The following is a 26,766-nucleotide window of genomic DNA, read 5'->3' on the forward strand; positions in this document are numbered from 1 at the left end:
TTTTAATTTGCTTTCTTTTGGGATTGTTTTCTTTAAGACAGGACCTCAGATAGCCCAGGCTGTCCTTGAGGTTGTTATGTAGCCAGCGATGACCTTAAATTTCAGATCCATCACCTCCACCTTCCAAGTGCTGGGATTACAGGTGTGAACTGCCTTGATCAGATAAACCCACAGCCTGTTTCCCAACTAACTGAGAAACCTCCCCACGGCTCTTCTTTTCTTGGTAGTGTACTTTCTGAAAGTTGCTTGAATGGTTCCTTCTATAATGACACTTTAATTTCTCACTCTGAGACTTCATATTTCCCTATTGCACGTATGAGTATGACTAGCTTTATTCTCCCAGTCATATGCTTATAGCATTTGACTTTAAGCTGGAACATTTGTAGAAGACATTGAAAAAGGACATTTATATTCATAACCTTTATACACAATAAACACCAGATGGCGCTGTAACATGAGACAGCAAAGTTTAAGCAGTTTGCTTCTCAATTGTTGACATTACTTCTCAAGTGGAAGTTACTGAGCTTTTGCCACTGCCTTTTTGTCGCTTTGTCCCCCTTCTTGTAATTCATTGTTAAGGAATGAAAACAATCAACTCATTGTGCTTAAATTAGGAAAAATGTAGAGGAGTTTTGTCTCTGTTCATCTCAATAGCAGAGGAATCTTTTTTGGGGGGGTGGGGTGGGGGAGGTTGGGTTTTTTGAGACCAGGTTTCTCAGTAGCTTTGGAGCCTGTCCTGGAACTAGCTCTTGTAGACGGGGCTGGCCTCGAACTCAGAGGTTCGCTGGCCTCTGCCTCCCAAGTGCTGGGATTAAAAGCGTGTGCCACTACCACCTGGCCATGCAGATGAAGATTTTTAAACAAGTCTATTTGAAATTTTGATTATAAAAGTTGAAACTTTATTGGATTATTTTTTGGTAAAGGTTATGTTTTTAAACTTTTAAGTATTTTATTAATGAAGTTACTTCATCTATAGACTCGAGTCTCACTTTTATTTAATCAGAAGTAAAATTTTAATAGAAGTATATATGAAAGGTGACCTTTGCTGAGCCCTACAGGCTAAAGTAGTCTTTGAAAATATTTAAACAGTGACTTCCTGGAATCACTATTTGCTACCAATAGAGTAGTTCTTTTTAACCAAGTAGTCATTTATTTTTTTTTTTGATATTTTCTTTTGTGTATATATGCATCTATGCCTATATTAATTCAACAAATACTGAATACCTACTACATGTTGAATTAATGAACAAGGCACTATTTGATTTCCTATTAAATAAGTGAAACTGTAAGTTTTATTCTATAACTTAATATATTGAAATTTTCATTATCTGCAGTTGATAGCAATGTTCTGGGAAGATGGGTGCCATTTGTAGACTTTCTCTTTCTTGTGTAGTCTAGACAGTTGTCCTTAGAGAGATAATAAATCACTCTGCCTGTTACCTTTTTGAAGTCCAGTCGAGTTGTCTAATATTTTCATCCTGAAGCCACCAGCAAAAATTTCTTTTCAGGATACTAAGAATTCAGCCTGTGCTAGTCCAGTTTAGCTATCAGAATAGTGATGCATCTTACCATATAGTGATAGGTCTTTACTGTGGACCCCCAAATCACATGACCAGGAATTATTTAACACAGGTCTGATTGCCTTGATCAGCTTCATCCTCCAAGTCCACTACACACTGAAGCTACAGTTCCGTTGTTGGGAGCTGTGCTGCTGTGGATCCTCTCGCGGCTGCCATCTTCATTTGCTCACACTGTGGACTTGCACTCCGGCCTTTGTCACTGCATGCTGCACGCTGCTGTCACTGTCACACTCTTTAAAGCTCACGAAGAACAGATACTTGACTGTGTTGCTAGGTAGGCATCAACACGTTGCCATGGACCTCCCGCTTTAATTTTCACCCCAGACCTTCAGTATTTTGAGGGTGAGACCTTTGGAATCAGACAGCCCTCAGGAGATGCCCTTTCCCTCCTCCCCTACTGTTGTTTCCCTTCTTCCTCTTTCTTTCTTTGTTTCCTTGAGACAAGGTCTCACTGTAGCCCAGGCTGATGTGGAAGTCCCAGTAACCTTCCAGCCCAAGCTAGGGGTTACAGGTGTGCAACCACCACACGGTCAGGACAGTTACCAATTCTCTCTATGACTCTGCTTGTAAATGAGCAAGCGTGTGCATGCCTGTGCCGACATGTGGATTCAGATAATGAAAGAGTGTTCCTACTGTTCTGTAAATGGATCGGAATATTATTGCTGATGGTACAGTGCTTCAAACTGTTAGATGAATTCAAACCACTTAATCCAATTTAGTGGTGTTAACATGCACCCAAAGGACTTTAATCGTTCTTTTTTTTTAATTTGTTATTTTTGACTTCTGTTTCCAGAGCCAGCAGATTCCTAATGTTGTTCCATCAACTCTTTCAATAATTAGTTTTCTCTTTCAGATAGTTATACTAAGAAAAAGATTGATGCTTTTACTTTGTATTAAGTGTGGAAATAAAGTATACAAAATATTTAATTTTTGATTAAATATATTGTCCTTGTTGCTTAGGTTAGGTTAATACTAAGCAATTGAGGACATAGACATAAGTTATTATTTGCCATAGCTATGATATGGCATTAGCCTAGGTGGAAATCAACACAGAAGCAACGTAAAAGAACAAAATCAAGTCATTTGTAAGAAATGGAAGCAAGTCGGTTCACCAGGTTAAGTGAAATTATCCAGAGAGAGAAAGACAAATGTAACATTTTTTTCTCTTCTATATAGAATGTAGAATCCATGGAGGCTGGAGGGAGGCAAACTTGAGAATAGAAAGCAGCTACCAGAGAAGAGTGAGAGACAGAAGAAGGTGGATAAGATCAAGTACAATAATGCACGTGCAGGGATGCCATTTTTGAACGCATTAATATGTATAACTCATATTATTATGATAAAGAATGTAGCAATGAAATAGAATATTATTAACGGCTTTGCAACAAGTCTGGGCTTCATTCTTACTTTATAAGCATGATAAAATACTAACAGAACTTTTTGTACGTCCATCTGGGCATAATTGAACTGATGCATATTAAATAGTTCTTAATAATCTAGTTTTCATGATAAATAATTTAAGAACAGCTGTAACCAGGTATACGTAAAACTCTCAATAGAAACTTAAAAGGAACGGTGGGGGTGATAACTGTAACTGCCCAGTCAGCTTTGGAGTTTTTCATCAGTCTTACAGGGTCTTTTTCATCATGCTGCTGTAAGCATTTGAAGCTGGGACACGTGAAACATCTCTTCCCACAGTGATACTTGGTAACTGACAGGATAAAAAGAAATTCAATTTACATTTGTGAACTAAGATTACTTTGTAGTACTTTTACCATGGTGTAACGTGGCAATTTAATCCTTTCCCTTTCCCCAGCTTTCCCAACACACACTTCTTGCATTGCACAGGTGTGGGAGAGCCGCCACCCTGAGCAGACAGGGATCCTCGCTTTCTCTGCCAGCATTCAAGCTGCTGAGCATGGCGAGGTTAAAAGCGCATGTGTGTCCTGGCAGAGATCACATGAAAGTTATCCCAATACGTTCAGATGGGCCCTGCATACCCCCTGGTTATTCTCCTGCCATTTTCCAGGATGACTCAATCCTTCCCTCTGACCTGATTGTTTCATTCATCCTCTTGCTCCCTTAACTCTGCTCCTCTCAATTGATAACTTTGTCTTAAGGGTCTTTAAGGAAATTGTCACAGATGAATTCTCTCACTTTTTTTTTTTTTCCACCGCTCTGGCCAAGAGTTTAAACAGAACCCTCCAGTAAGGAGTCAGTCCTGAAGAGATGTGAAGGGCTCACTCAAGGGCACCTGATACAGGAAACACAGAGCACTGTGCTGAAGACAGTGACCCAGAGGAGGAGCTCACTCCAGATATTTCAAAGAGAAGAAAAACTGCAAACACAAGGGTGGAATCGGGGGCAAATGAAGATGCCATGGGTTGGAGCAGAAACACAGCCTTCCATATTATAAGGACGGAAGACAGTGTACAAGGGAAATGAGATAACTGAGTAAATTTAAAAAAAAGTACTCTTAGAGACCTATGGATATTGGTTGGTCTTGCACAGGAAATCCATTGGAAATTCACATGCTAACACAGAAGCAAGTAACAAACAGATCTAGAAGATGGTATTAAGTTCAAGCAGATACTTAAAGTAAGGGTGAGGAGATGCCACAGGTCATCAGGATGGCCTTGCTAGGGTGACTAGTTGGGGAAGGACTTTCTCAAAGGCAAGTATTTTATATCTTTGATTGACAACAGTGGCAAATATTTACTGGAGAGAAATAGCAATAGAAGCAAAACAAAACAAAAATGTCACAAAGATGGCCATGGTGCTTTCATATGTAGGGAATGGTAAGAGTTTTCCAGTAACTAAAATAAATGTATAAATAAATGAAGACACATCATATCTTCGAGTGGGAAGACTAAATATCTTTATGGTGTCTGCCATCCACCCACCCACAAGAGACAACATTCCAGTGAACATAAAATTGGTGATAGTAAGAACAAATTTACTTCAGGCATAAGAAACAAAGAGTATCGAACCTCTAGAGTGACCTGCTCCATTACAGAAAAGGACAGTGCACCTGGGGTAAAATAAAAGACCAGGTTTAAAGAAAAAGATCAGAATGGGCTCAGTGGTGCATTCCTGTGTCATCCAAGCTCCCTGGAGGCTGTCAGGAGGATCATCTCAAAGTTGAAGACTGCTTAGGACTCGTCATTAATTTATACTTCATCACAAAGTGATGTCACGTGTTCTAGAACACAGTTGCTTTTACTTTGACTTTGTCAAGCCTCTAATCTGTATTTAATTCAGTTTTTTCATCCAAGTTCATAAAAACAGTCTTACCTCACTGTAAGTCTTATGCTTGACAGTCACCATTGTTAAGCATAGACAAATTCTTCATCAAGTCTATGAGTGGGTTTTTCCGGGACGTAATGATCATCAGGTTTACTCATCTATCTGTGGTAAAGACTTACTTGGCATTTTAGCTTCATTTTGATGGTCCGTGGCATCTGTTGAGACTTTGTTTTATACAACTCTTAATTACCAAAATATTCTCAACTAAGCCAGATTAGTAGTTACCACTTGTTTGAATAGTCATTTTAAGACTACAGAAATTAACAGTAGAACTCAATATTTTTCTAGAAATGTAAAATCTTTCAATTTAACTTTTTGTAGTTAATCTGGAAATTTTAAGAAAAATGCTTGTCTTGTGTCACTGGCTTCAGCATTTCTGTAACTTTAAAAGGCAAATGTTAAAGGGGAAAATGAGCTGTTAGCAGTGATAGAATGTATGGGACTGGACTCATGAAATAAAGACAACCAAAACAAGGCTCTGAAATGTGGAAACCTTACTCCTAACCCCTGAGAAGCTTCTAAAATAGCATCTTTATTTGGAGCCACAGCATGGGCAGCAGCAACAGCACAGGGCCCTGCAGGGGTTTCTCCTTTTGTATTTGACAGCGAGTCCAAATTTCTCTTTAGTATTGATAACGTAATCTTTTGTGCTGGTCACCATTACTTCGATGTTGTTGATGCTTTCTCCTTGTTCCTCTACCAGAAGAGAGATCTGAATGAAAAGGTCCCGGAGGTCCTTAACTTGGTTCTCCAAACTCACAAGCTCTTTGTGTCTCTGTTCAATCTCTGAGAGCTGTGCTTTCGTGATGCTGGTTTCTGTGAGTAAGCTTTCGTTGAAAACTTCCCATTTTCCATGCTGAAGCATGTCATTCACTTCTTCTTCAGACACTTCCTTTCCAGCTACTTCAAGCTGACGGACAATGAATGTCTTGCACTTCTCTTGCTTTGAAGCTATTGTTTCATTGTATAGAAACATGCTTTGCTGAAAGTGGCGGAACATGGCGGCATACTGAGACTGAAGTATCCTTGTAACCACTGATGATGGACCATTTTCAACCTCTGACTTTTTTACTTCTTTGACTAAGTCACCCAGTGCTCTGTTAATGTGTTCGGCTTGGATTTTGATCTCCTTTGCAATGGTCGAGTCTCGTTTAAGTAGGCTAAACCTTCTCATGGAAGCCACCAGACTTTTCTGTTGCTGTCCAAACCTTTGAACATCCTCAGCAAAGCCGTTGATAGTCTCCTGCAGTTTCTGGATCTCATGTAGGTGTCTCTCAGCTACTGGCTCTCTCTCATAAATAACAGCTTGCTGGACAAGTTCCCCTTGTTCCTCTGCTTCTGGAAACACACGACTATCCTGAGAGAGTTCGATTTCCTTGGTTTTCTGTTTTAATTCTTGAAGTCGGTCTTTCATCTTCCCTTTCCTCCTAAAAAACAAAAATAATGAAATTGAACAAAGAAGAAGTTGTTGTTTTTCCCCCACTAGCTGTTGCTGTGAGATAGCTATGTGTCTCTTAGCAAAAATTCTATTTTCTAACAGGAAATTTTAGAAATTGAGGAACATCAACAAGGCATGATGGCTCTTGCCTATAATCCCTGTAGCAAGACTGAGGTAGGAGTATAGCAAATTCGAGACTATCCTAGGCCACAGGTGGAATTTGAGGCCACCCTGAACTATAGAGTAACAACTAAGGAAGAAAATGAGAAGAATCAAAAATAATGTCCTCATAGAGATTTCCAAAAAATAATAAATAGAGAAAGTAATGTGACATAATTTCGAATTACTTTGGATGGTTGCTCCTGCTGTGCATCTCATATATTTGAGTATACTCACTGAGAAAGCAGTGCGGAGGATACAGTTGAACCTCAGATAAATTCATCCATATCATTATACTATCCACAACATGATTTTCTACTACAAATGTTTGACTGTACTTTAACTTTTAGGATTGTCCTTTAGCCTCTTAAAAATACCATTATTATAGATCTCCTTCCCTTATGTCATATTTAAAGTGGATGTTTTCTGTGACTGGAGAAATGGTTCAGTAGTTGGGAGCACATGCTGCTCTTGTAGAGGACTGTGACTCCTTTCCCAGCACTCACATGGCAGTTCAACAACCATATGTAACTCCAGCTTTAGGAGATCTGAAACCCTTTCCTTATTCCTGTGGGGACCAAGTGTACATGTGATACACATATGTGCATTCAGGCAAAACACTCATATACTTAAAAATCTTTAAATACATACTCACTTTTTAAGATATGCATAATTTAATTAAAACCAACAATGTCAGAATAAATTCAATGTGGATTTTAAGCAATATATATGTATGTATATAAATATATAAGTAAAATGAGGTTAGCATATTTTATATAGTCTTGTTTTCTCATCTTTTGCATGTATGAAAAATATTGTTGCTTTGACTATGCAGACTTCTCATTCTTGTCAGTTGTTTCCAAGGATCGAAAACTCCTAGGACAAAATGTATAGGAATTCATATTATGATAATTGTTAGATACTTGGGAACATGTTTATATACATTCTTATCTGAGAATGCTGATGTTACTTACATTTTCACTAGTGCTCCTAATTGTCCATGGCATCAAATAAAAGCTATTGTTAATAAACCATTATTTCCTTAATCCTTGAGTGTAGTAAGGCACTTAATGCCTTTTGTAGTTTTGAAAAGGTTGAGTGGCAATATAAACAGATCACTGACCTCTAGATATTTTTTAAATATTGAATAGAGAAAGGTCTGGTAGGATGTGGTAGTGTAAGACTCAATGATAGGCATATTTCTACAGTTTTTTAAGTTAATGATTTGTATCTTCAATACACATACATATAGTTGTCAGATATATTCATGATGCTTAGTGTAGTATGTTTAGTCTCCTGAAGTTACACTGAGATTCAGAGACTAAAGTATTAAAATAGACTTAACAGGAAAGAATGTGAAATATCAAATACTTAGGAAACTTCTTCACATCTGTAAAATAGAAGACTTTGTTTCACAGCCATTAACTATGACAAAGTATTAGACTTCAGTCATGCTTTTCATCTGAGCCACCAGAATAATAAGCACCAGGATAACAGGCTAAGAAAGATACTTGTGTCACTTACAGCCTGTACAGACACTGCCTGGAAAACAGTGGACAAATTCCGGGACTCTGGTGGGACCAACTAACAATGATGTTGTTTATGATGAGTTATGATGGTAACTCATAAATTAGAAATTCCCAAAAGAACATAGAAGGAAAAGACTAGAAAACCATATGAAGTGGAGAATAATTGAAATAAATTTAAGTCATTGTAAGAGATCTCTTTTACAATTATTTTTTGAAATGTGAAAATCTTTGTATACAACATGGTTAGACATAGCATTGTTCTAAAGTTTGTTGAGTGGGAATTATATGGGAGGAATAGTAATGCAGATAAAGGAGACTTTGTAAGCATGTAGAACTGTCCTGAGGTGAACAAGTTTATGAAGTTATAAAGAGATGCATAAGATCATCTTATGTCTTAACAGACAGTCAGGCAAGGCCATTGTGGAATATTCCTGTAACTATGTAAAGGTGTGTTGCATTTGTTTAACGATGAAAGATGTGTTACTGTTTTACCTTGCCTGCCTAAGGCACCTTATTGGTCTAATAAAAAGCTGAATAACTAATAAGTGGGGCTGGTGGGCAGAGAGAATATGTAGGAGGAGGAATCTAAGCTCCAGAGAGAAGAGAGAAGAAAAGAGAGAATGAGGGAGAAAGAGAGAGAAATGAGCAGGGCCATTTATCCAGGCACTCACCAGCAAGCTATATACATGGAGTTAAGACATACAGAATGAAAGAAAGGTAAAATACACCAAGGCAAAATGTAGATGAAAAGAAACAAGTTAATTTAAATTGTAAGAGCTAGTGGGACAAGCATTAGATAAGGCTGAGTATTCGTAACTAATAAGTCTGTGTGTCAAGATTTGGGAGCTGGTTCGTGGCCCGAAAGAAAGCCTGCTACACAAGGACTTTAAGGAGATATTTGGGTTGTGAGTTCTAAATATTGAGAAGTCAGACAAGGTGAATATAAATATTGGTGAAGAGATAAGGAGTATAGGCTCTCTATAGGAGATAAAATACCAAACCAATATAAGACCGATGTATTTAAAAAAATGTTTCTAATTATGTGTACGCACGCGTGTGTGTGTGTGTGTGTGTGTGTGTGTGTGTGTGTGTGTGTTTGAATGGAGGCTTGCATATGACTAGAGGTGCCTGTCGAGGCCAGAGGTGTTGGATGCCGAGGAGCTGGTGTTAAAGGTGACTGTGGGTGCCTGATGCAGGTGCTAAGAATGGAACTCACGTTCTCTTCAGGGATGGTGCTTTGTGTTAACTGCTGAACCGTCTCTCCAGCCTGAGGCTGTTGTACTTTCAGGACAAAATTAATGCCTGTGTAGATAGAAACTAAGAGAAGGAAAATTAACAGGGGAAAGAAATCAGACAGGTAGATAGGAAGCAGATGGTAGTTGAGTTGTATGCAGGATAAGGCATGTGAGTTTACCATAGGCTCAGCAGGAAACACATGAAGAGCAAATGTGGCATTGGCATGAATTTTGCATTCCAAAGCTTGTTTTAACTTGTTTTGTATAGGATTGTTTCCCAGGATCGCAGAATGGTTCATGAGTGAGTTGAATAATAAAAACAGAGACAGAATACATGGTAATCATTGGAACATGTTTCTGAAGGTAGAAGCAATATGACTACAGCCACAGCTGACTAAATCAGTTTTTGAGACAGTGTCCAAAGAAGCGTTTTACCTTTTATCCCTGGTTCTTTCTTTCCCACCCTCCCACAGGCTCCTGGCTTTTAATCTCTCCTACCTCTGAATATTGGGATGCTTATAAAGTGAATATTGTCCTCCATTATTTTTAATATTGGTACCAAATACTGTTGATTCCAGGTTGGTTCTCCGGTCTGGATTCCTCTTAAAACCCCTGTCTGCTTGCTGAGTCCCATTAAGGTGTGTACATCTGAAATGAGTGTTCACTGTCTCTGTGCCCAGATTGTTCTAGCTCAGTCAGTGGCTGCTCTTTTCTTTCAGTGACTCCAATCCAAAAGCTTGAGTCATTCTTGAGTGTTTTTTTTTTTCTTCTTCAGTATTTTATACTTTAGCTCATTTCCAAACAACAATAAAACTTTTCAGCCTTTCTTACTTAGTGTGTTTGGAGCCCTCCACCTCTTCCAGTCTGGTCCAAGACATTAGTATTTCACTTGGATTACTGTCATAGTCTCCTGAGTGTCGTTTCCTCTTTCACATCCTCTCACGCTCATCTTATTTCATTACAAATTTCACTTAAACTCTTCCACTGTGCCTGAAACTCCCCTTAGTGACTCTTAGTGGAAAAGGAAGAACCTAGAAGTAGAAGGGAAGGATTATTTAGGCACACAGCAAGTGGATTCTTCTTGCCTATCATCTTCTTCATTCTCTTTTCAACTTTCCTTGTGAGGAGTAATTTCTCTACCATCTGATAAAGAAGTGAACAGCAATAATTTTCTATAATACATGTAGAAAACTTGTGAAATGAAAATTAGTCACAGAGGAATGTAAGATTAGATTTTTTTTTTCGAGACAGGGTTTCTCTGAAGCTTTTGGTTCCTGTCCTGGAACTAGCTCTTGTAGACCAGGCTGGCCTCGAACTTACAGAAATCCGCCTGCCTCTGCCTCCCGAGTGCTGGGATTAAAGGCATGCGCCACCACCACCCGACTGTAAGATTAGATATTATTTTAGGAATGTAACTATGGATCTGTGTATCATGCATATCTTCAAGAAATATTTCTTACCCCTTTTCCAAGGGTCTAAGATATAAAACAGAATGAATATACTGAGTAATATCCAGACTGTTATTACTGATGTCCTCTATTAAAATGAAAACAGTAGTTTTGATGAGAAAATATTTCAAAACTAAAGCAATGAATTGTATGTAAAAGATTTTGTAACTCATTTTTGTAGTTTTCCTTTTATTATATAATTAGTGGTGTAGTGTTGTACATATGTGCATGCCTTTGTGTGTGTGTGTGTGTGTCCTGTATATGTCATAGCCCATGTATGAAGGTTAGAGGACAAGTTCTGGACCTGGGAGTTGTTTCCCTCTTTCTACGTCGTGTATTACAAGGAGCTGAACTCAGGTCATTATTAACAGCAGTCACCTTTGCTTGTTAGCCATCTTACCAGCACTGGCTGTTGGATTTTTGAGACAGGTCTTGCTATTTCATCCAAACTATCCTTGAACTCATAATCCTTTTTGCTTCTTCTTCCAAGCACTGAGGTTATAGATATGTATCAGCAGTTTCCTGTCTTTTAATTATACTAATCAAGTTATGTCATATATTACATGTAATTATGGATTATAATTAATTACAGTTAATTAGAGTCAATATAACCCTTAATGCAATTTTAAGAGTCTAAATCCTTAATTTCAAATTTTCAGAGTTACAGTGAAAAGATTATTAGCTTTGTAATAAATTTAACTTATAATTCCTTGCAAAATTTAAATTTCATTTGTAAAAAATTGTGCATAATTTTGTTTTGCCCAACAAGGTATGGCACTGCAATGACTATTCTCAAGCCTTGCATTGAACTTCGGCATGGTTCTTGTTCACATTCATGTCTGTGTGTGTTCACAAGGGTTCTGGTCTCCAACTTGCTTACTTGGAGACGTCACTTCCACCTTTATGACTGTGGCCATCTCCATATCTAGTCAAGTCCTGGGCATTACAACACCTTCTCTAACATGTTTAGGATGGGATGACCCTTTCGTCTTTAAGAAGCTAGAAGCAAATTATTGATGCCATGGACCTGCTTTTTTTCAAGCTTTTTCCTGAAGTGTTGGTTGTTTTAGTACGTGCAGAGGGGTGTGCAAATGCACACGTGTACATTCATGCATATGCCAATTGTACATACAAAATACAAGTAAATACTCGAACATTTCTTTCTTTAGGTCACTATGTTATTGATTTGGAAATGCAAACATGTAAATAGAATTAGGCTTCTTTTTGCTGCTGTATACCAGGGCATGCATATAAAGTAGATGATGATTATGTGGTTAGCTATAATGTATATATGGTGTGCATCATTTTTGATGACTACTATATTGCCAGTTTATTTCTATGTAATATCTAATGTATTTATGCTAAAGTTTCTTTTTATTATTGGGTTATTTTTCTTGGTAATGAATTCTTTTCTTTCGAGTGGCCATTAACTTCTAGCTACTGTCTTGAAGGTGGACAAGTATATTTATTTTGTCTCTTGAGGTATTTTATTATGCGGGAATGCCCTCAATGCCTTTCTAAGTTACAAATTCAATCTAAGGTTGTTTGGTTGCTCCCACTAGAGCCATGGAATTTGCCCACCATTATCTAGGTGGTGTCTGTTTTCCCTAGGTCATCCAGGAAATTCAGTTTTATTTCCTGTAATGTAAACCCTAAGCCCCAGCCTCTAAGATAGACTATTTTATTCTAGTAGCCAATGTAGTTGTGTTTAACTTCTGCTCCTAACTGTGGATGTGTTCGCTCTTCATTTCTAGAGCCTCCTAGATTTTACTGTTTTAAACGCTGTTGGGAGTTTTAAATTGGTATTTTTAAAGTTAAGTTTATATCAGATATCTTTCCATACTACACACAAAGGGGAACCACTTGTCAAATAACTGTCTACCTTGATGAAGATATAGGTGATGACCTTTACCGTGTTATCATATTTATAATCTTCTTCCAATTTTTCCTTGTCCATGTAGAAATTCGCTTATTTTAAGTACTCAGGTGCACTGAAATGCTGTATGTGTGCATTTTTTAGCTGTTGGTGTTTATAACTATATGTACAAGTGTTTCCAGTTTAATTTTGCATCCATAAATTAGAATTATGCATAGTAGAATTTAAATTTTGGCTACAGTTAACGTAAGCATACAATAAGAAGTCACTGAATTGGTTAGGCTAGATGAAATCCATGAGCTCATTATTTTATGCAGTTTTCATAGTGTGGCAGTATTCTGCCTGTAGAAGATAGGATCATCAGTATGGTTAATTTACTACTGCGCTTTTTTGAATTTGCTATGTGGTTTGAATTTCACCTATAATGTTTACTATACCAGTGAGTTTAAGGATGGTATTTTAGAAAAGAAAAAAAAAAACGATGGTTGATACATGTGATAATAACATGTCATAGTTCCTTGTGGGAAAGAGAGAAGTAAATAGGAGTAACTCAAAGGAACTCCCCACACTGTTAGAGAGAATGCAGATTCCTAGAGACAGTCGTGAATATGCAATACCCAGAGTCAGGAGAAGTAAACCATGGGACAGTGGTGGTGAACACCGCATTAGTAGCACTGTGGGGCTGAAACAGGCGCATCTGTGTGAGCTCAAGGCCAGCCTAGGCTACAAGTGAGTTCCAGGACATCCAGGACTACACAGTGAAACCCTGTCTTGTAAACCAAAATAGCAATAATGATAATAATAATAATAGTAAATAAAAAAATAAAAAAAATTAAAATAAAAATACATGATGGGATACATGTTTAATATGCTTATGGGTTTTTATAGTAAATTCTCTGTAGTTATTATGTTAATAAGTACTTCAAGAAATATATTTTGTTCTTGTATATAGAGGCAACTTTCAGCATTTTCTAGCTCAAGGTTAAAAGTGGGAGATCTTACTTTATATATTTTCTAAGCTTGAATTAACTGACATTTTCAGTAATGTATTCTTTCAGTATTCTTTCTTTCAATTTGATGTGGGTATGTTAGTTGTCTTGTTGAACTAAATAGTAAGATCATAACTTTATTAAGAGTTAGTTGTTGATGGATATTTTTTAACTTTTACTTATCTGATTCAGAGAAGTTGAATAGATATGAAATGGTCTTCATATTTAAAGTGCATGCCTTGAAGAGGCATTGTTTGCACATTACATGGCTAACTTCATATCTCCTTTGAAAGTACTTATGAAAGTCATATGTTGATTTGAAATGAGTATTTATTAAAGTCACATATAGGAACAGCCATAACTTAGGAAATTCATCACATTTAAATGGCCCCAATTTATATATTAAGTTGACCTAATAACTTGAAAAATCTATGATAAATTTTTAATTTAAGTACTTTGGACATACTGTCTATAACATTAAAATGCTTGAGTGCTTTGATATTTTATAGTACTTCTTTTCCAACAAAACCATTTTAAATTTTCTTCAAATCAGTTTTAGCATATCCTGGGAAATAACAATAGAGAAATTAATATTTTCTGTCAAATTTGAACATAAAGTTCTGTTCAGAATTAAGTGTGGAAGTCCTAAGTCCTTTCTAAAATAAACATAGCATTATTAATTTACTGTGTTTAAAAAAAGATTTTCAGATTTGTTTTCACAGAATCTGCTTTTCTAATGTTTCTAAAGTGAGAAGTCGTTTTTATAGAATTAGAGTAAGGATTTCGTCAAGCTTGGTACTCGACCTCAAGCCTCTTCTGGTCATCATAGCCAGGACAGGTCAGCTGCTTGCAGCTCTGTGCAGTTCTAAAAAGTAAACTGAAGGACCTGCTGAACGATTCTTTCCTGTCATCTATACCTGCATTTCAGTTTGTACATATTTCACCTTAAATAGTGCACACACACACACACACACACACACACACACCAATTCACTTACCTTACTGTCTTGTTCTTGTTTTCCCACCCGTGGTGTTAGAGTTCTTAATCTGAGAGAGAATCCGAGTGCCATGGGGTGTAATGCTCGATCCCGGTGCTTAAATCACTTCTAAGGCACGGGCTTTCTTTATGGTTCTCATACAGTTAATTGAAAGCCAAACAGTGAAGTCAAATACATTGGAGATAAAGTTGTACATTTGCTGTTACTATCAAATGAGGAGCGCGGATTGCTTACTTCACACCTGGAGAATCTGGTTCTGCCTGTTTCTCCCCTGTTCCTTAGATTAAAGGGAGATCATTTTTCACTGGAAGTCCTTGGTAACAGGAAGTCCTTGTTAAATTGCCCACACAGGTTGAGTACATTCTCTGTACTTTGCTAGTCCACACTACCTGCAGAATGCCTTACTTCCAGAAACTGCTGGTGTATCTAAACAGAGGTTTCTTTGGAGATTTCAAAACGTGAAAGTACAGAATGAAGTAGGCATGAGCGGGAATGGAATGCAGCCTCATGTGCAGCGTTTTGGATTCCATTTATGGTTGAAGTCTCTTCTTGGAAATCCCACAGGGCTTAACTCACAAAATTAGAAGACTTTTGTCTTCGAAACTTCCGCTTCACTTTTCTTTCTATACTGTTGTTTTTACTTTAGAGTTAGTTTCTATAATGTTCAATGTAGAATAACAGCTATATGGTACTACTGTTTATTATGCCAGTATTGAAATTCAAAATTAATTCTACCAGGAAGAAGTACTTACAGGAAAATGTAGGAATGAAATTCTTCCATAGTGTCCTATTTCTAACCCTTTAGTTTTTTGGTGTTCCCACCCCCACTGAAGATGTGGGATGAACACCTGCTGCAATTAAAGTAAAATTTAGATTGTCTTTAGATTTCCACTCCCTCAAGTCTGTTCTCTTCCCCTCCTTATCCAAATAAAACCACTCCTTCCCAGTACTCTTCTGTGAAGATGAAGAAGAAATCCTTCCATGCAGGATTGGTGAATGGACACTGGATCACCTGTATGATGTGTCCCTTTGCAAATCAGAGTCAAGTCCCGATTTCTTTATTCTGCATCAAGATAATTTCAGGATTGAATTTTGTGTCCAGGGAAAAAAATCATGGTACGAAAGAAATATGTTCTCCACAGTGCTCAGTTGTAAACTTTGAAATACCACCCAAAAATATGTTTATATTTTCGAACAGAAACAACATGAAGCTGAACTAAGAAATAGTGAAAATGCTTGTGTCTAGAATGGGGTGGAACAGGAAAAGTGTCTATATTGATTTCCGTCGTTGCTTCGTCCAGTTACTCTGGTGTGACATGGACTGGAACTCACATTCTCACCAGCATTGTTTTCAAGAAGGAAAGGTCTGGATTGTTGTCTGTGGGCGCTGGGAAGTTGACTGCTTCTTCTATTGGTAGTTTTTATTATTTGTCTAGTGGTTGCTTGTACTTGTTGTTTTTGCTGTTTTTAGTAGCCAGTACTTCCACAGTGGATTGTAGAGCAGTAACTGTGAAAAGTTATGACATCTATGCTATATGCTACAGTAATCCCTGAACCAGCTTATTCTAAACTCAGTAGATTTAAGTTTTAGGAACAGAGACCATGAAACGGACACTTCCGTTGCCATGATTGTACATTTGCTCTGTAACCAACCAGTTCGTCTGTGTTCCTAGGTTGGCAAATAAACAAGACAAGGAGGGGGCTTTAGGTGAAGCCGATGTGATTGAGTGTCTCTCTCTGGAAAAGCTGGTCAATGAGCACAAGTGCCTGTGCCAGATAGTAAGTTGTTTATTATTGTTGTTGTTGTTGTTAATTTTCATTATTACTTTTTAATTTTGTTCAGAAAACATAGTTTCTATAAAAGTGATAGTCAACTAGAAAACAACCTTTTGGGGCTGTGCTGTATGATAACTTAGCTGAGAAAAGCATCCAGGCTCACCACTCAGTTCCTGGATCCACGTGTAGGAGACAGCAGACAGGAGTCAGGTTGTCTCCTGACCTCTTGTGCTGTGGTGATTGCACCCTCATATTAATAAATAAATATAAAAAGATAATAAGAACACTATTGAAATAATTTTTATGCCATATACCATTCTGTCATTTTCAGATTATAGTAGTTAATACTATAATATTTCTTCTGTTTTCATTGACTTTGAGAAACCTTCCTGCATTATGTCTAAATTTCTTATGGTTTTTTTTTTGTAGATATTGCTGATAGAACCAGTAAACTTTCATGTTGCAAATTTTGGAAATTAGAAAAAAATCTATAAAAAATAAAATTTTGACATAAGAAATTTAATATCATTTTTAAAAAGTTACAACAGTCTATGAGTTGTCATACAGTCTTTAGGAGTACAATAGAGGATTTATTTCAGGAAATGATCGTTAGATTATAAGGCTTATAAATGTGTCTGTTGCTGTAACTTAATTGGCACGAGAATTTTCTTTTGTTCTTTGTTCTTTGCTTGCTTGTTTGTTGTTTTTCCAAGAAAGAGTTTTTGCATTTGGTTGTCCTGGAACTCAACAGAGTTCCACCTGCCTCTGCCTCCTGAGTGCTGGGATTAAAAGTGTGAGCCACCTTGCCTGGTTCAGCATAAGAATTTACAACTTACATTTTTCCCCCCATACCCTCCTTTTATTTTTTGAGACAGAGTCTGTCTATGTCACCCTGGCTGGCTTCAAACTCTCAAAAAATCTATGTACCTGCCTCTGCCTCCAGAGTGCTGGGTAGAAAGGTGTGTACTACTGCGCCTGGTCCTCCCAGGTGTGCTTAATAAATAACAGCGCTTTTCTCAGGGCAGTTCAGTTTATCGTCCAGTAAACTTTCATAAAATTTATCTGGTCCTCTCATTTTATTCATAATGTAACATAGATAATACCTATAATTATTTTCAACTTCTGGTAGTACTAAATTTAGTCATTGAAAACTGTTTTGGGAGTTATAATATTAGATTAAAAATTATTAAGTTATATTATTAACTTAAATTTTACTTTATCAATAATGTTATGTGATGGTTTATGAATATTTTCATGTGGAGAATTTTTAGTTTTAATCATTAGGTCAAATGATTTGTTCTAGGAACCTTGTTCAGCAGTCCTGGGCTATGGAAAGAAAATTGACAAGTCCATTAAAAAGGGGCTTTATTGGCTACTACACATCATTGCAAAAGACTTTGATGCCTTAAGTGAGCGCATCCAAAAAGACACAACTGAACAGCGAGCTCTTGAGGAGCAAGAGAAGCGAGAGCGGGCTGAGCGAGTGCGAAAATTACGTGAAGAAAGGTGAGTAGATTAAGTTTACCACACAGTTTTTCTGAAGATTCAAAAGGGCAGTTTTAATCTGTTAGTTCTGCTTCTTGTATCTGTCTATTCAATTTTCTCTCTTTCTGTATGAAGAAAGATTTCTGTGACTCTTTGTGTACATGCAAAAGTGCAGGTGGTACTTTTGTTTTGTTGTGCTGTGGATCCAACCCAGGGCTTTGAGTGTGGTAGGCAAGCATTCTACTGTGGAGCCCTATCTCCATCCCACGTGATGGACTAATGCACCTTTCCTGGGGCTATGATAGTACTTAAGCATACCTCTTTTTTTAAAAAAAAAAAATATTTATTTATTTATTATGTATACAATATTCTGTCTGTGTGTATGCCTGCACGCCAGAAGAGGGCACCAGACCCCATTACAGATGGTTGTGAGCCACCATGTGGTTGCTGGGAATTGAACTCAGGACCTTTGGAAGAACAGGCAATGCTCTTTAACCTCTGAGCCATCTCTCCAGCCCCCTTAAGCATACCTCTTAAGTAGTAATTGCTTCCCAGAGGTTTAAATTTGTATCAAGCAGTGGTGAGAAATTTCAGAGTTGTTCTCAAAGTACAGGGAACTTTGCTTCGGTAACAAATGGACGTGTCGGGAGATAGTTTATCTGTTATGGGTGGAAGTCAGGTCTAAAGTCAGTCAGGGCTGGCGTCAACCATCCTCTATGCACAGGGAACTCAGCACCAGAGAATCAGATGCACCGTGTCCAGTGCAGTAGAATGAAAAGCCTGTGTGTGCCCTCAACATAGAGCTGCTAGAAGATCGATTAGCTCAAACTTGATCTCGAACATTAATTTTATCAAAAGTTGCACAGTCTTGAGGAGTTATTTTTTGTTGTTGTTTTTTATTATTTCTTCATTTATTTTACATGACGACTACTGTTTCCCCTCCCAGCTCTCCTCCCATTCTCTCTTCCCACCTCCCATCAACCCCCACCATCCAGTTCTCCTCTGTCTCCCTTCAGAAAGGGGCAGGCCTCCCATGGAGAATTTATTTTATTTGTGTGCATACATGTGTGTGTGTATGTGTCTGTGCTAAGGTGGGTATGTACACAGGAGTGCAAGTGCCCACAAAGGACAGGAATATGGGATCCCTGGAGCCAAAGTTATAGGCAGTTGTAATCCACCCTTCATGGGTGCTGAGAACTTGGGTCTTCTAATCTTTCAGAATCATTTATAAATTAATTTAATGCTATAAGATAGAGCTGAGATTTCAATAGAGTTAAATTTAATACTCAGTCTTAAATTATACTTCATCACTTTTTGTTACATGTTAGAATGAAAAAAATGAGAAAAAATTTTTGAAGATCTGACAAGGTTCTCAGTAGCCTTCCCACTCTGACACAGTCACATTGGCCTTTTGCGTGGTTTCACAGGCTGCCTCCAAGGTGTCCCCTACTCTCGGGGCATTGGGAGGCCTCCTTTATATTGAGAAGGAAGCCTTCTGGTGGTACCTTTCTTATAACTCAGATAGGACTTGAAGGAAAGAAATATGTGTGAAATTACTCTCCAACTACCAAGTTCTAGGCCTCCCCAATACAAGAACATGGAATGGATGGTCTTCTTTTCTCATGTTTAAAATGATTTCTTTGAGATTTTTGTACAATTTATTTTGATCTTATTCACCCACCGCTGGAATGGGAAGAGGACTATTTGGGTTTCTCTGCTACATGCAGGTTGGGGGAGGACTATCTGGGTCTCCCTACTACATGCATGATGGGGGGGGGCTGTCTGGGTTTCTCTGCTACATTCCCTGTGGACAGGAGGGCTATTTGGGCTTCTCTTCTACATGCAGAATGGGCAGGAGGACTATCTGGGTTTCTCTGCTACATGTATGATAAGGGGAGAACTATATAGGTTTATGTGTTATATGCAGGATGGAGGAGGAATATCTGGGTTTCTGGGCTATATGACCAGATACTGATGGGAGGTTCATGTGAGAATTCTTTGGTATTTTCTGTTTTCAATCCTAGTACACCTTTTTATAATATAAAGATCATTATAGCCAATCATGTAAAACTACCATATATATTATATGTGTATATAATATAAATATATATATAATATATATTTGTAAAAATAAAACATATGGCCACATTTTTCTGAAAACTCTTTTCTCCAGTGCAGAAATAAAACCATGGGGTGACAGATAGAGCTGGCTCACTGGTACAGTGCATGAGGAGCTAGCTGCATGAATTCTGGATTTAGTTCTCTGTACCAAAAGAAGAAGGAAAAAGGAAGGAAAGGAGGCAGGTAGCAATAACAGTTGAGTTGGATACAAGAAATATTCTCTGAGCCATCTTAAATAAGTTCCTTCCCTTCCATAGTGATAGTCCAGGTCGTGTTCTAGGAGGTCTTTCCAGTACTCACATCCCGCTCTATAAGTCTTCTGGTCAAGCCAGTTAGAGAGGGAAAACTTAAGTATTGAGTTGTGACTGCAACATTATACATAAATCAGCATTTAGAGACAAGTGAAAAGCAAGCATTTTGCCACATTAAACCAATCTTACTGGTTCACATAGTCATTTCTATTAAAAAGTAGGATGTACTTACTATTTTATTATGAAATTATATGCTATTATTTTAAACTTGAAGTTATTTTCTAATGAATGGGTAACCACAGTGGCTGTTCTTTGTATGCTCACTTTATAGAGTAAATTCTCTGGTGTCAAAACAGTCTTTATGAGATGTCCCTTGTAATCCCATCTGCAGCAAAGCAGAGGTTCAGAATTCTAGAACTGAAGGTCATAAGAGGTGGTAAAGCAAAAAATCTCCGTATCTTAGCTTTCTAGGTTCAGAATGAAAACAGATATTTTCATCATAGAATGTAGTTAGTTGACAAAGCGATGTACATACAGGCTGGTTGGAGAACCAGTTCTTTCTCTTATAATTATTAGAACATATTAATGGGCTTGGAGACATTTTCATACATTCATGTAATGTGCTTTGATCATACCCACTCTTCCTAAAAATCTCTTTTGCCCCTCTTCCTTCATCTCTTTCCTATTCTTCAGTAATCCCTCTTTGACCTTCAGATAGATAGCCTTTCCCCCGTTTATTTCTTCCCAATGTATTAGAGACAATATACAATCTTTAACTTTCCATATATGACTCATTTTGTGTAACATGTTAAATTTAGTTTTACTCATTTTCTTTCAAATGGCATAATTTCTTTCTTTTATGGAATAATACTTTATATCTGTGTTTGTGCAAAACAGTATAGATGAAACCTCTATTATATACAATATATAGTATCCATTTATTTTATATATTTAAATATATTGGAATATATATATATATTTATCTGGTGATGTGCTCTAGGGTGATTCTGTAACTTAGTGAATGTGAACAGTATTGCAGTGAACTTGAGTCTGCAAGTGTATCTTTTGTTTGCTTCATTTTGTGTAGGTGTACACCCAGAAGAGGTATAGCTGGATAATATAGTATTTCTATTTTTAGATTTTTTTTTCTGGCATCTCCCATATTAGTTTTCATTGTGGCTATACAAATTTGTATTCCTACCAACGAAAACTGTTTCTTTTTTCCCCACATTATTGCCAGTCAATATTTTGTTTGTTTTATGATGGTAACCATCCAACTATAGTAGGGTAGAATTTCAATGTAGTTTTGATAGTATTGGTTTATATTTCTATGATGACTAAAAATTTCAACACTTGTTTGGGTATTTGCACTTCTTTTGAGAAATAGCTGTTCTGGGAATTTGCTTGTTTTTGTTTGTTTAGTAGATAACTTACTTTGTTGGGGTTTTTTTTGTTATTTATTTTGGACACTAATCCTCTGTCAGATGAATAGCTGGCAAAGACACTGATTTTCTTTCATTCTGCGTGTTTTCCTTTCAACTTGTTTATTGCTTTCTTTCCCATACAGAGCTTTTAAATCTTAATGTAATCATATTTACAAATTCTTTCTTTCATCTCCAAAACACTAGGATCCTGCTCAGGAAGTTGCTTATTTAAGATCTTGAAAGATTCTCCTATGATTGCCTAAAGTAGTTTCACTTTTTCCATTAAGGTTTCAAATTCTTTTGAACTGATAATTTTTTTTAACAGATTGGGAGATAGGTAGTTAATTGCAATCAGTTACACTGTAGTTGCATGGGCTTATTTTTGAGTTCTCTATACTATCCATTGATTCACAAGTTTGTGAACTAGGCTGTGCTGTTGGTTTGTTTTTCCTATGTCACGTTAGTTTATTTTGAATTTGGGTATCATGATAGACCTACCATTATTCTTCTTGACCTTGATTTCTTTAGCTATTCTTGTTCTTTATGCTTCTGTATTAATTTGAGTTGTTTCCCAGTTCTGAGTTTGAATATATTGATGAGGATTATATTGACTCAGTAGACAGCTCTCGGTACTGTGGACATACTCACGATATTCCGCTAATCTATGAATATGGAAGCTCCGTCTACCATCAGTGTAATTCTTCCTGAAGCACTTCTCCTTCTTCTGACTTTGTAGTTGTTGTTTTTGCTTTTCTAGGCCCCTGAGGTACATCGTTATATTGGTTAGGAAGTCCATGAACTTCCTTCTTAGTTTTATTTTCCCTATATCTCATAGATACTGTCATGCTATTTTGTTTCCAGTTTATTTAATTCTAGAAATACTAAAGTTCCTCCTGATTTCTTTTGTGACCTACTGCTTATTCAAAAAGTCCATTTTTGTATAGCTTTTTTTTAGCTTTTCTTGCTGTTTATTTCTACTTTTATTCCATTGCTATCTTTTCCTATGCATACACATAGTGGAACATTTACTCAGCCATAAATAAAAGAAGTTATGTCACTTTTGCAAAGTGAATGGAGGTCATCATATTAAGATAAATAAGCCAACTATGGTCAGTGGGTTTCATGGGAGCCTAGGCTGTTTCGTGGATGCTCACCTTACTAGACCTGGATGGAGGTGGGTGGTCCTTGGACTTCCCACAGGGCAGAGAACCCTGATTGTTTTTTGGGCTGACGAGGGAGGGGGACTTGATTGGGGGAGGGGGAGGGAAAGGGGAGGCGGCGGTGGGGAAGAGACAGAAATCTTTAATAAATAAATAAATAAAGAAAGAAAGAAAGAAAGAAAGAAAGAAAGAAAAAAAAAAGAAAACGTGATCCATCTGAAAGTCAAAGAAGGATTACTGAGATGAGTAACAGGGACAGAAGAGGTTAGTACAAAGGATGGATGTGACAAAGGACATTAAACATGTGTTTGGAAATGTCACAGCAAAACCCATTAATACTTGTTATAAGAAAAGAAATGGTTCTTCAGTGGATATGTAAGCAGATATGGGAAGGCAGTGTTCATTACTGTGGCACTTTTAAATGTTCTATGGTGGACATTGTTTTTGTGGGGAATGGAGCCTGGCATGTGCTGATAGGAAGGATGATTCTTGCACCCAGTGATCTCTCTGTGCTGCCTGTTTTGCAGGGGACTACTTGTTCGTCCAGGCTGCCCAGAATGGAAATAATCACACAGAAACTATTATTTAAATCACTGCTTGGCCCATTAGCTCTAACTACTTATTGGCTAACTCTTGTATCTTAATTTAACCCATCTCCATTAATCTGTGCACCACAAGGTCGTGGCCTACCAGAAAAGTTTCAGTGCATCTGTCTCTGGAGACTCCATGGCTTCTCTTTTTCTCTGCCTCCTTTTTCTCAGCATTCCATTTAGTTTTCTCCACCTAACTCAGTTCCCCTATAGCTCTGCTAGGCCCAAAACAGTTCCTTTATTAACCATTGAGCTTCACAGCATACAGAGGGGAATCCCACATCATGCCTGAGTGCTGGACTTACAGGCATGTTCTGCCATTTGCAACTGAAATTATTAACTCTTTTGGCCTTGTTTTTCACAACTATATTTCTGTCTTGAAGTTGCTATATCTGTTGTCATGGAACTATATTAATCAGGTAAAAGGTGCAACTACCCTAATGCCATGAACACTAGAAGAGAAAAATGAAAGTAACATACAGTAAACCAAAAGTTTAAAAATTAATAGAAGTAAAAAAGGATTAAAGACTTTTTAGAAAGTGAAAACATGGTAGAAGAGAAAAAGAAAAAAGACTCAGTTAAAAAATTTAAAAGGTAAAATGTTAGAAGAGTAACACAAAGCCCTGCCCTCCTGGCCAAAGGGCTTGTATAGGAAGTGACTCCCAGGGGGTTTTCTAATACTCAGATCCACCAGGTCTGAGAGGCCAGTGAATTGTAGCTGAAACCAGCTGTCCTTCCTCTGCTTCTGCCCTAACAATTTAGGTCAGTATCCAGGCTGCTCCCTGGCTGCTTCCTGCCACACAGGTTAATTAGTGGTGACTCTGAAGGTTTTTATATGTATATCAGAGGTGTGGCAAAAGTCTGTCTGCCAAAAGCCCTTATTGCATATGGAGCCTCAGCAGTATGTGGAATGACCAAGCAGTGCATGGTACTTTCTGTCAGAGGTCCCCAGCCTGCAGGGCATGGCAAATACCCAAGCTGTGCTGTGTTTTTGGAATGCTCCCTGACAGTGAAGGAAACCATCAGAACAGTGAATTATGTGCATCAGAATTGACAGCCGGGGTCTTTGCTTTCAGACCGAGACCCTGGTGTATCTGGCTTCACTCCTCCTCACGGAATGGGACCATCTACTACCAAGTCCCCTCTCTCCATACCACACCCCACCCGCCCTGCTTAAACCTCACAGTGGACTTGTCATTGATGTCCTATCAACATTGCTATTGAGGCAGTGTTTGAAAAAATACAGTTTCCGTGTAATTATTTCTGGGTATAAACTAGCCATGCGGGCGGCCTGGTGCCGGGGACGCAGCCCTGCCGCTCCTATTTCAACAGTATCCCACCTCGTCACTTCTTACATACAGTTCTTAAGACCCTGGGTTATGATTATTCCCTGTTTTTGTTTTGTTTTGACCCCAAGAGCAGTTTATTTCCTAGGCCTAGGACCTTTCTCAAACAATGGCTCCTAGTTGGAGCTCTGGAGTGTTTGCTGAGCTGAGCAGTAAGCATGATTTCCTGGTAGTAGGAAGTTTTTAGTATTTACTAGATACGGGTATTACATTAAACCAGACTCTTCTGGATTACAGTTGCAGAAGCTTGAGTTCCTCCAGTAGTTAGGACTTCTGGTCTTTTCTGCTGCTGTTCCACCTGTTGCAGGGACCTTAACATTTATGTTATGATTGCAGCCCCCAAAAGGCTTGCAGAGGTTGAATTCCAGAACTGTTCTGTGCTTGTCTGAGGCCTTTCCATTTACATTGTTTTGCTTTATCTTCACTTCCTGTTGGTCCCCAGCATTCTTCCTGGCACGCTCGCTGCCATGGACTATCACGGCTCATTTGTAGCACTGTCTCTCCTTACTCAGATGTAGGGAGAGAGCCCACACCATTCTTTCAGGGTTCTGCCTCTTAGGATTTCCTTTTGACTCCTCTTTATAGAAACATAGCATCCTGTTATCAGCGTGTCTTCATGAAATGCTGCCCTAAGTAAATGCCATGACTAGGTAAAAATGGTTCCGCCCCCTTTCAAAAGGAATTTTTATTTTTTCCTCCCACAAACAGAGATCGAGAGCAAACTGAACTTGATGGGACCAGCGGTCTGGCTGAGATGGACTCAGGACCAGTTCTTACTAATCCTTTCCAGCCCATAGCAGCTGTTATCATTGAGGTATGCATTGTGAGACTGTGAGTTTTTATGTGTTAAGTGAAACAGAATTCAGTAATGGTGGTTAGGTGTTAGGACAACAGGCAGGGCAGTAGAGAATTTCTCCAGAGAGAATTTCCAATGACATTGAAGGTGTACCATGAGGTAGAGGTTAACCACTTTTTTGGCTCATAGTTTACTTTGGGGCACAGTGATACATCAAATGCTTGTCTAACACAATCACTTTTTAAAAATTTGTTCAATGTAGTGTAAATGTTATGCCCAAATTCGAAATCTGTGAAGTTCCCTCAAGGCCAACAAGGTATCCGAGTCCCATATGTAAAAGCAAAGAGCCTTAAGTTTAATCAAGTTTGCAAACTCAGTCTCTCTGCATGTCCAGCGTATTGGAATAACCGGAGAGCCTGGAGCTCAATTAGAGGTTTTTATAGTAGTAAAGGTGGGGATGAGGGATCTCTGAGGTTTAGGGCCCCTGATTGGCTAATATATGTCTAGGGGTGTCCTGTAGAGGTGTACTGGCAGGTGTCTTTTATCTACAGCTCTTGGAATGCCAGACATTTCCTTTGAATGGTCTGCTCTTGGGTGGGTTCCTACTGCAGCCAGACATTGTCTCAGGGTAAACCACTGAGACTCAGATCTCTCATTAAATTTATCGATGGCCAGAGTCCAAGTTGATAATGGTTGGAAGTAAAGAACTTCCTTTGAGTGACATGCCCAGACTTAGCTTATCATGGCTGGACCCCACAGTAAAAAGAGAAATATGGCTTCAAAATATACAGGAATAAAAGTAAAAGCTGAATATTTTATAGTTACTGTGTTTGATAAAACTGGTTTGCCATATTAAATTTGATATTTTTTGTAGTAGGATTGATACTATTTTCTTGTTGTGATAAATAAAAATATAATTTAATATTTATATTTTAAATTATGTTATACTCATGTATATCACACATTTACATAAATACTCAAGCTACAAATCATAAAGAAAAATTAGATTTTATTGCATTTGAATTTAGAAGAATTGCTATACAGAATTAAAAAACCTAATGAAAGCTAAAATATAAATAAATAAAATAACCCTGATGTTAAAAGAGACACACCAGACTCATAGTCCTGTGACAATGTACTAATACTGAAATTTACTAAAGAATAATAAAAATCCTGGGCATTCCACTCTGAAAGGTGGGAGAGGGTGTGGCCTTAAAGGTATTTAATAATCTTCTCCAGTAGTAACAAAATTATTGTCA

The 26,766-nt window shown here is 37.8% G+C and overlaps 2 protein-coding genes across 6 annotated transcripts in view; one reads left to right on the top strand and one right to left on the bottom strand.

The window, feature by feature from the left end:
- Arl13b (ADP ribosylation factor like GTPase 13B) overlaps positions 1 to 26,766 on the top strand; it is a 58,916-nt gene that overhangs the window by 18,412 nt on the left and 13,738 nt on the right. For all 4 annotated transcript variants that reach the window (XM_050149018.1, XM_050149020.1, XM_050149021.1 and 1 more), the window contains 3 exons: positions 16,232 to 16,337; positions 17,638 to 17,840; positions 25,420 to 25,525. In XM_050149018.1, coding sequence (XP_050004975.1) covers positions 16,232 to 16,337; positions 17,638 to 17,840; positions 25,420 to 25,525 — 415 coding nt within the window. The remainder of the gene's footprint in view (positions 1 to 16,231; positions 16,338 to 17,637; positions 17,841 to 25,419; positions 25,526 to 26,766) is intronic.
- Stx19 (syntaxin 19) lies at positions 1,035 to 16,222 on the bottom strand. Of its 2 annotated transcripts, XM_050149027.1 has the most exons (3): positions 14,559 to 16,222; positions 7,139 to 10,278; positions 1,035 to 6,313 (listed from the first exon to the last, which is right to left on the bottom strand). In XM_050149027.1, exon 3 carries the CDS (start codon positions 6,298 to 6,300, stop codon positions 5,419 to 5,421), a length of 882 nt encoding a protein of 293 aa, XP_050004984.1. In that variant the 5' UTR covers positions 6,301 to 6,313; positions 7,139 to 10,278; positions 14,559 to 16,222; the 3' UTR covers positions 1,035 to 5,418. The 2 variants fall into 2 exon arrangements, with proteins under 2 accessions (XP_050004984.1, XP_050004983.1); XM_050149026.1 differs by lacking the exon at positions 7,139 to 10,278.

The sequence above is a fragment of the Alexandromys fortis genome, unplaced genomic scaffold (assembly GCF_014885135.2).
Source record: "Alexandromys fortis isolate MF-2015 unplaced genomic scaffold, M_Fortis_MF-2015_v1.1 scaffold_4, whole genome shotgun sequence".
Taxonomy (NCBI): Eukaryota; Metazoa; Chordata; class Mammalia; order Rodentia; family Cricetidae; genus Alexandromys; species Alexandromys fortis.

Excerpts from the sequence above, each read along its gene's own strand:
- Stx19 (XM_050149026.1), bottom strand. The coding sequence starts at position 6,300 with ATGAAAGACCGACTTCAAGAATTAAAACAGAAAACCAAGGAAATCGAA.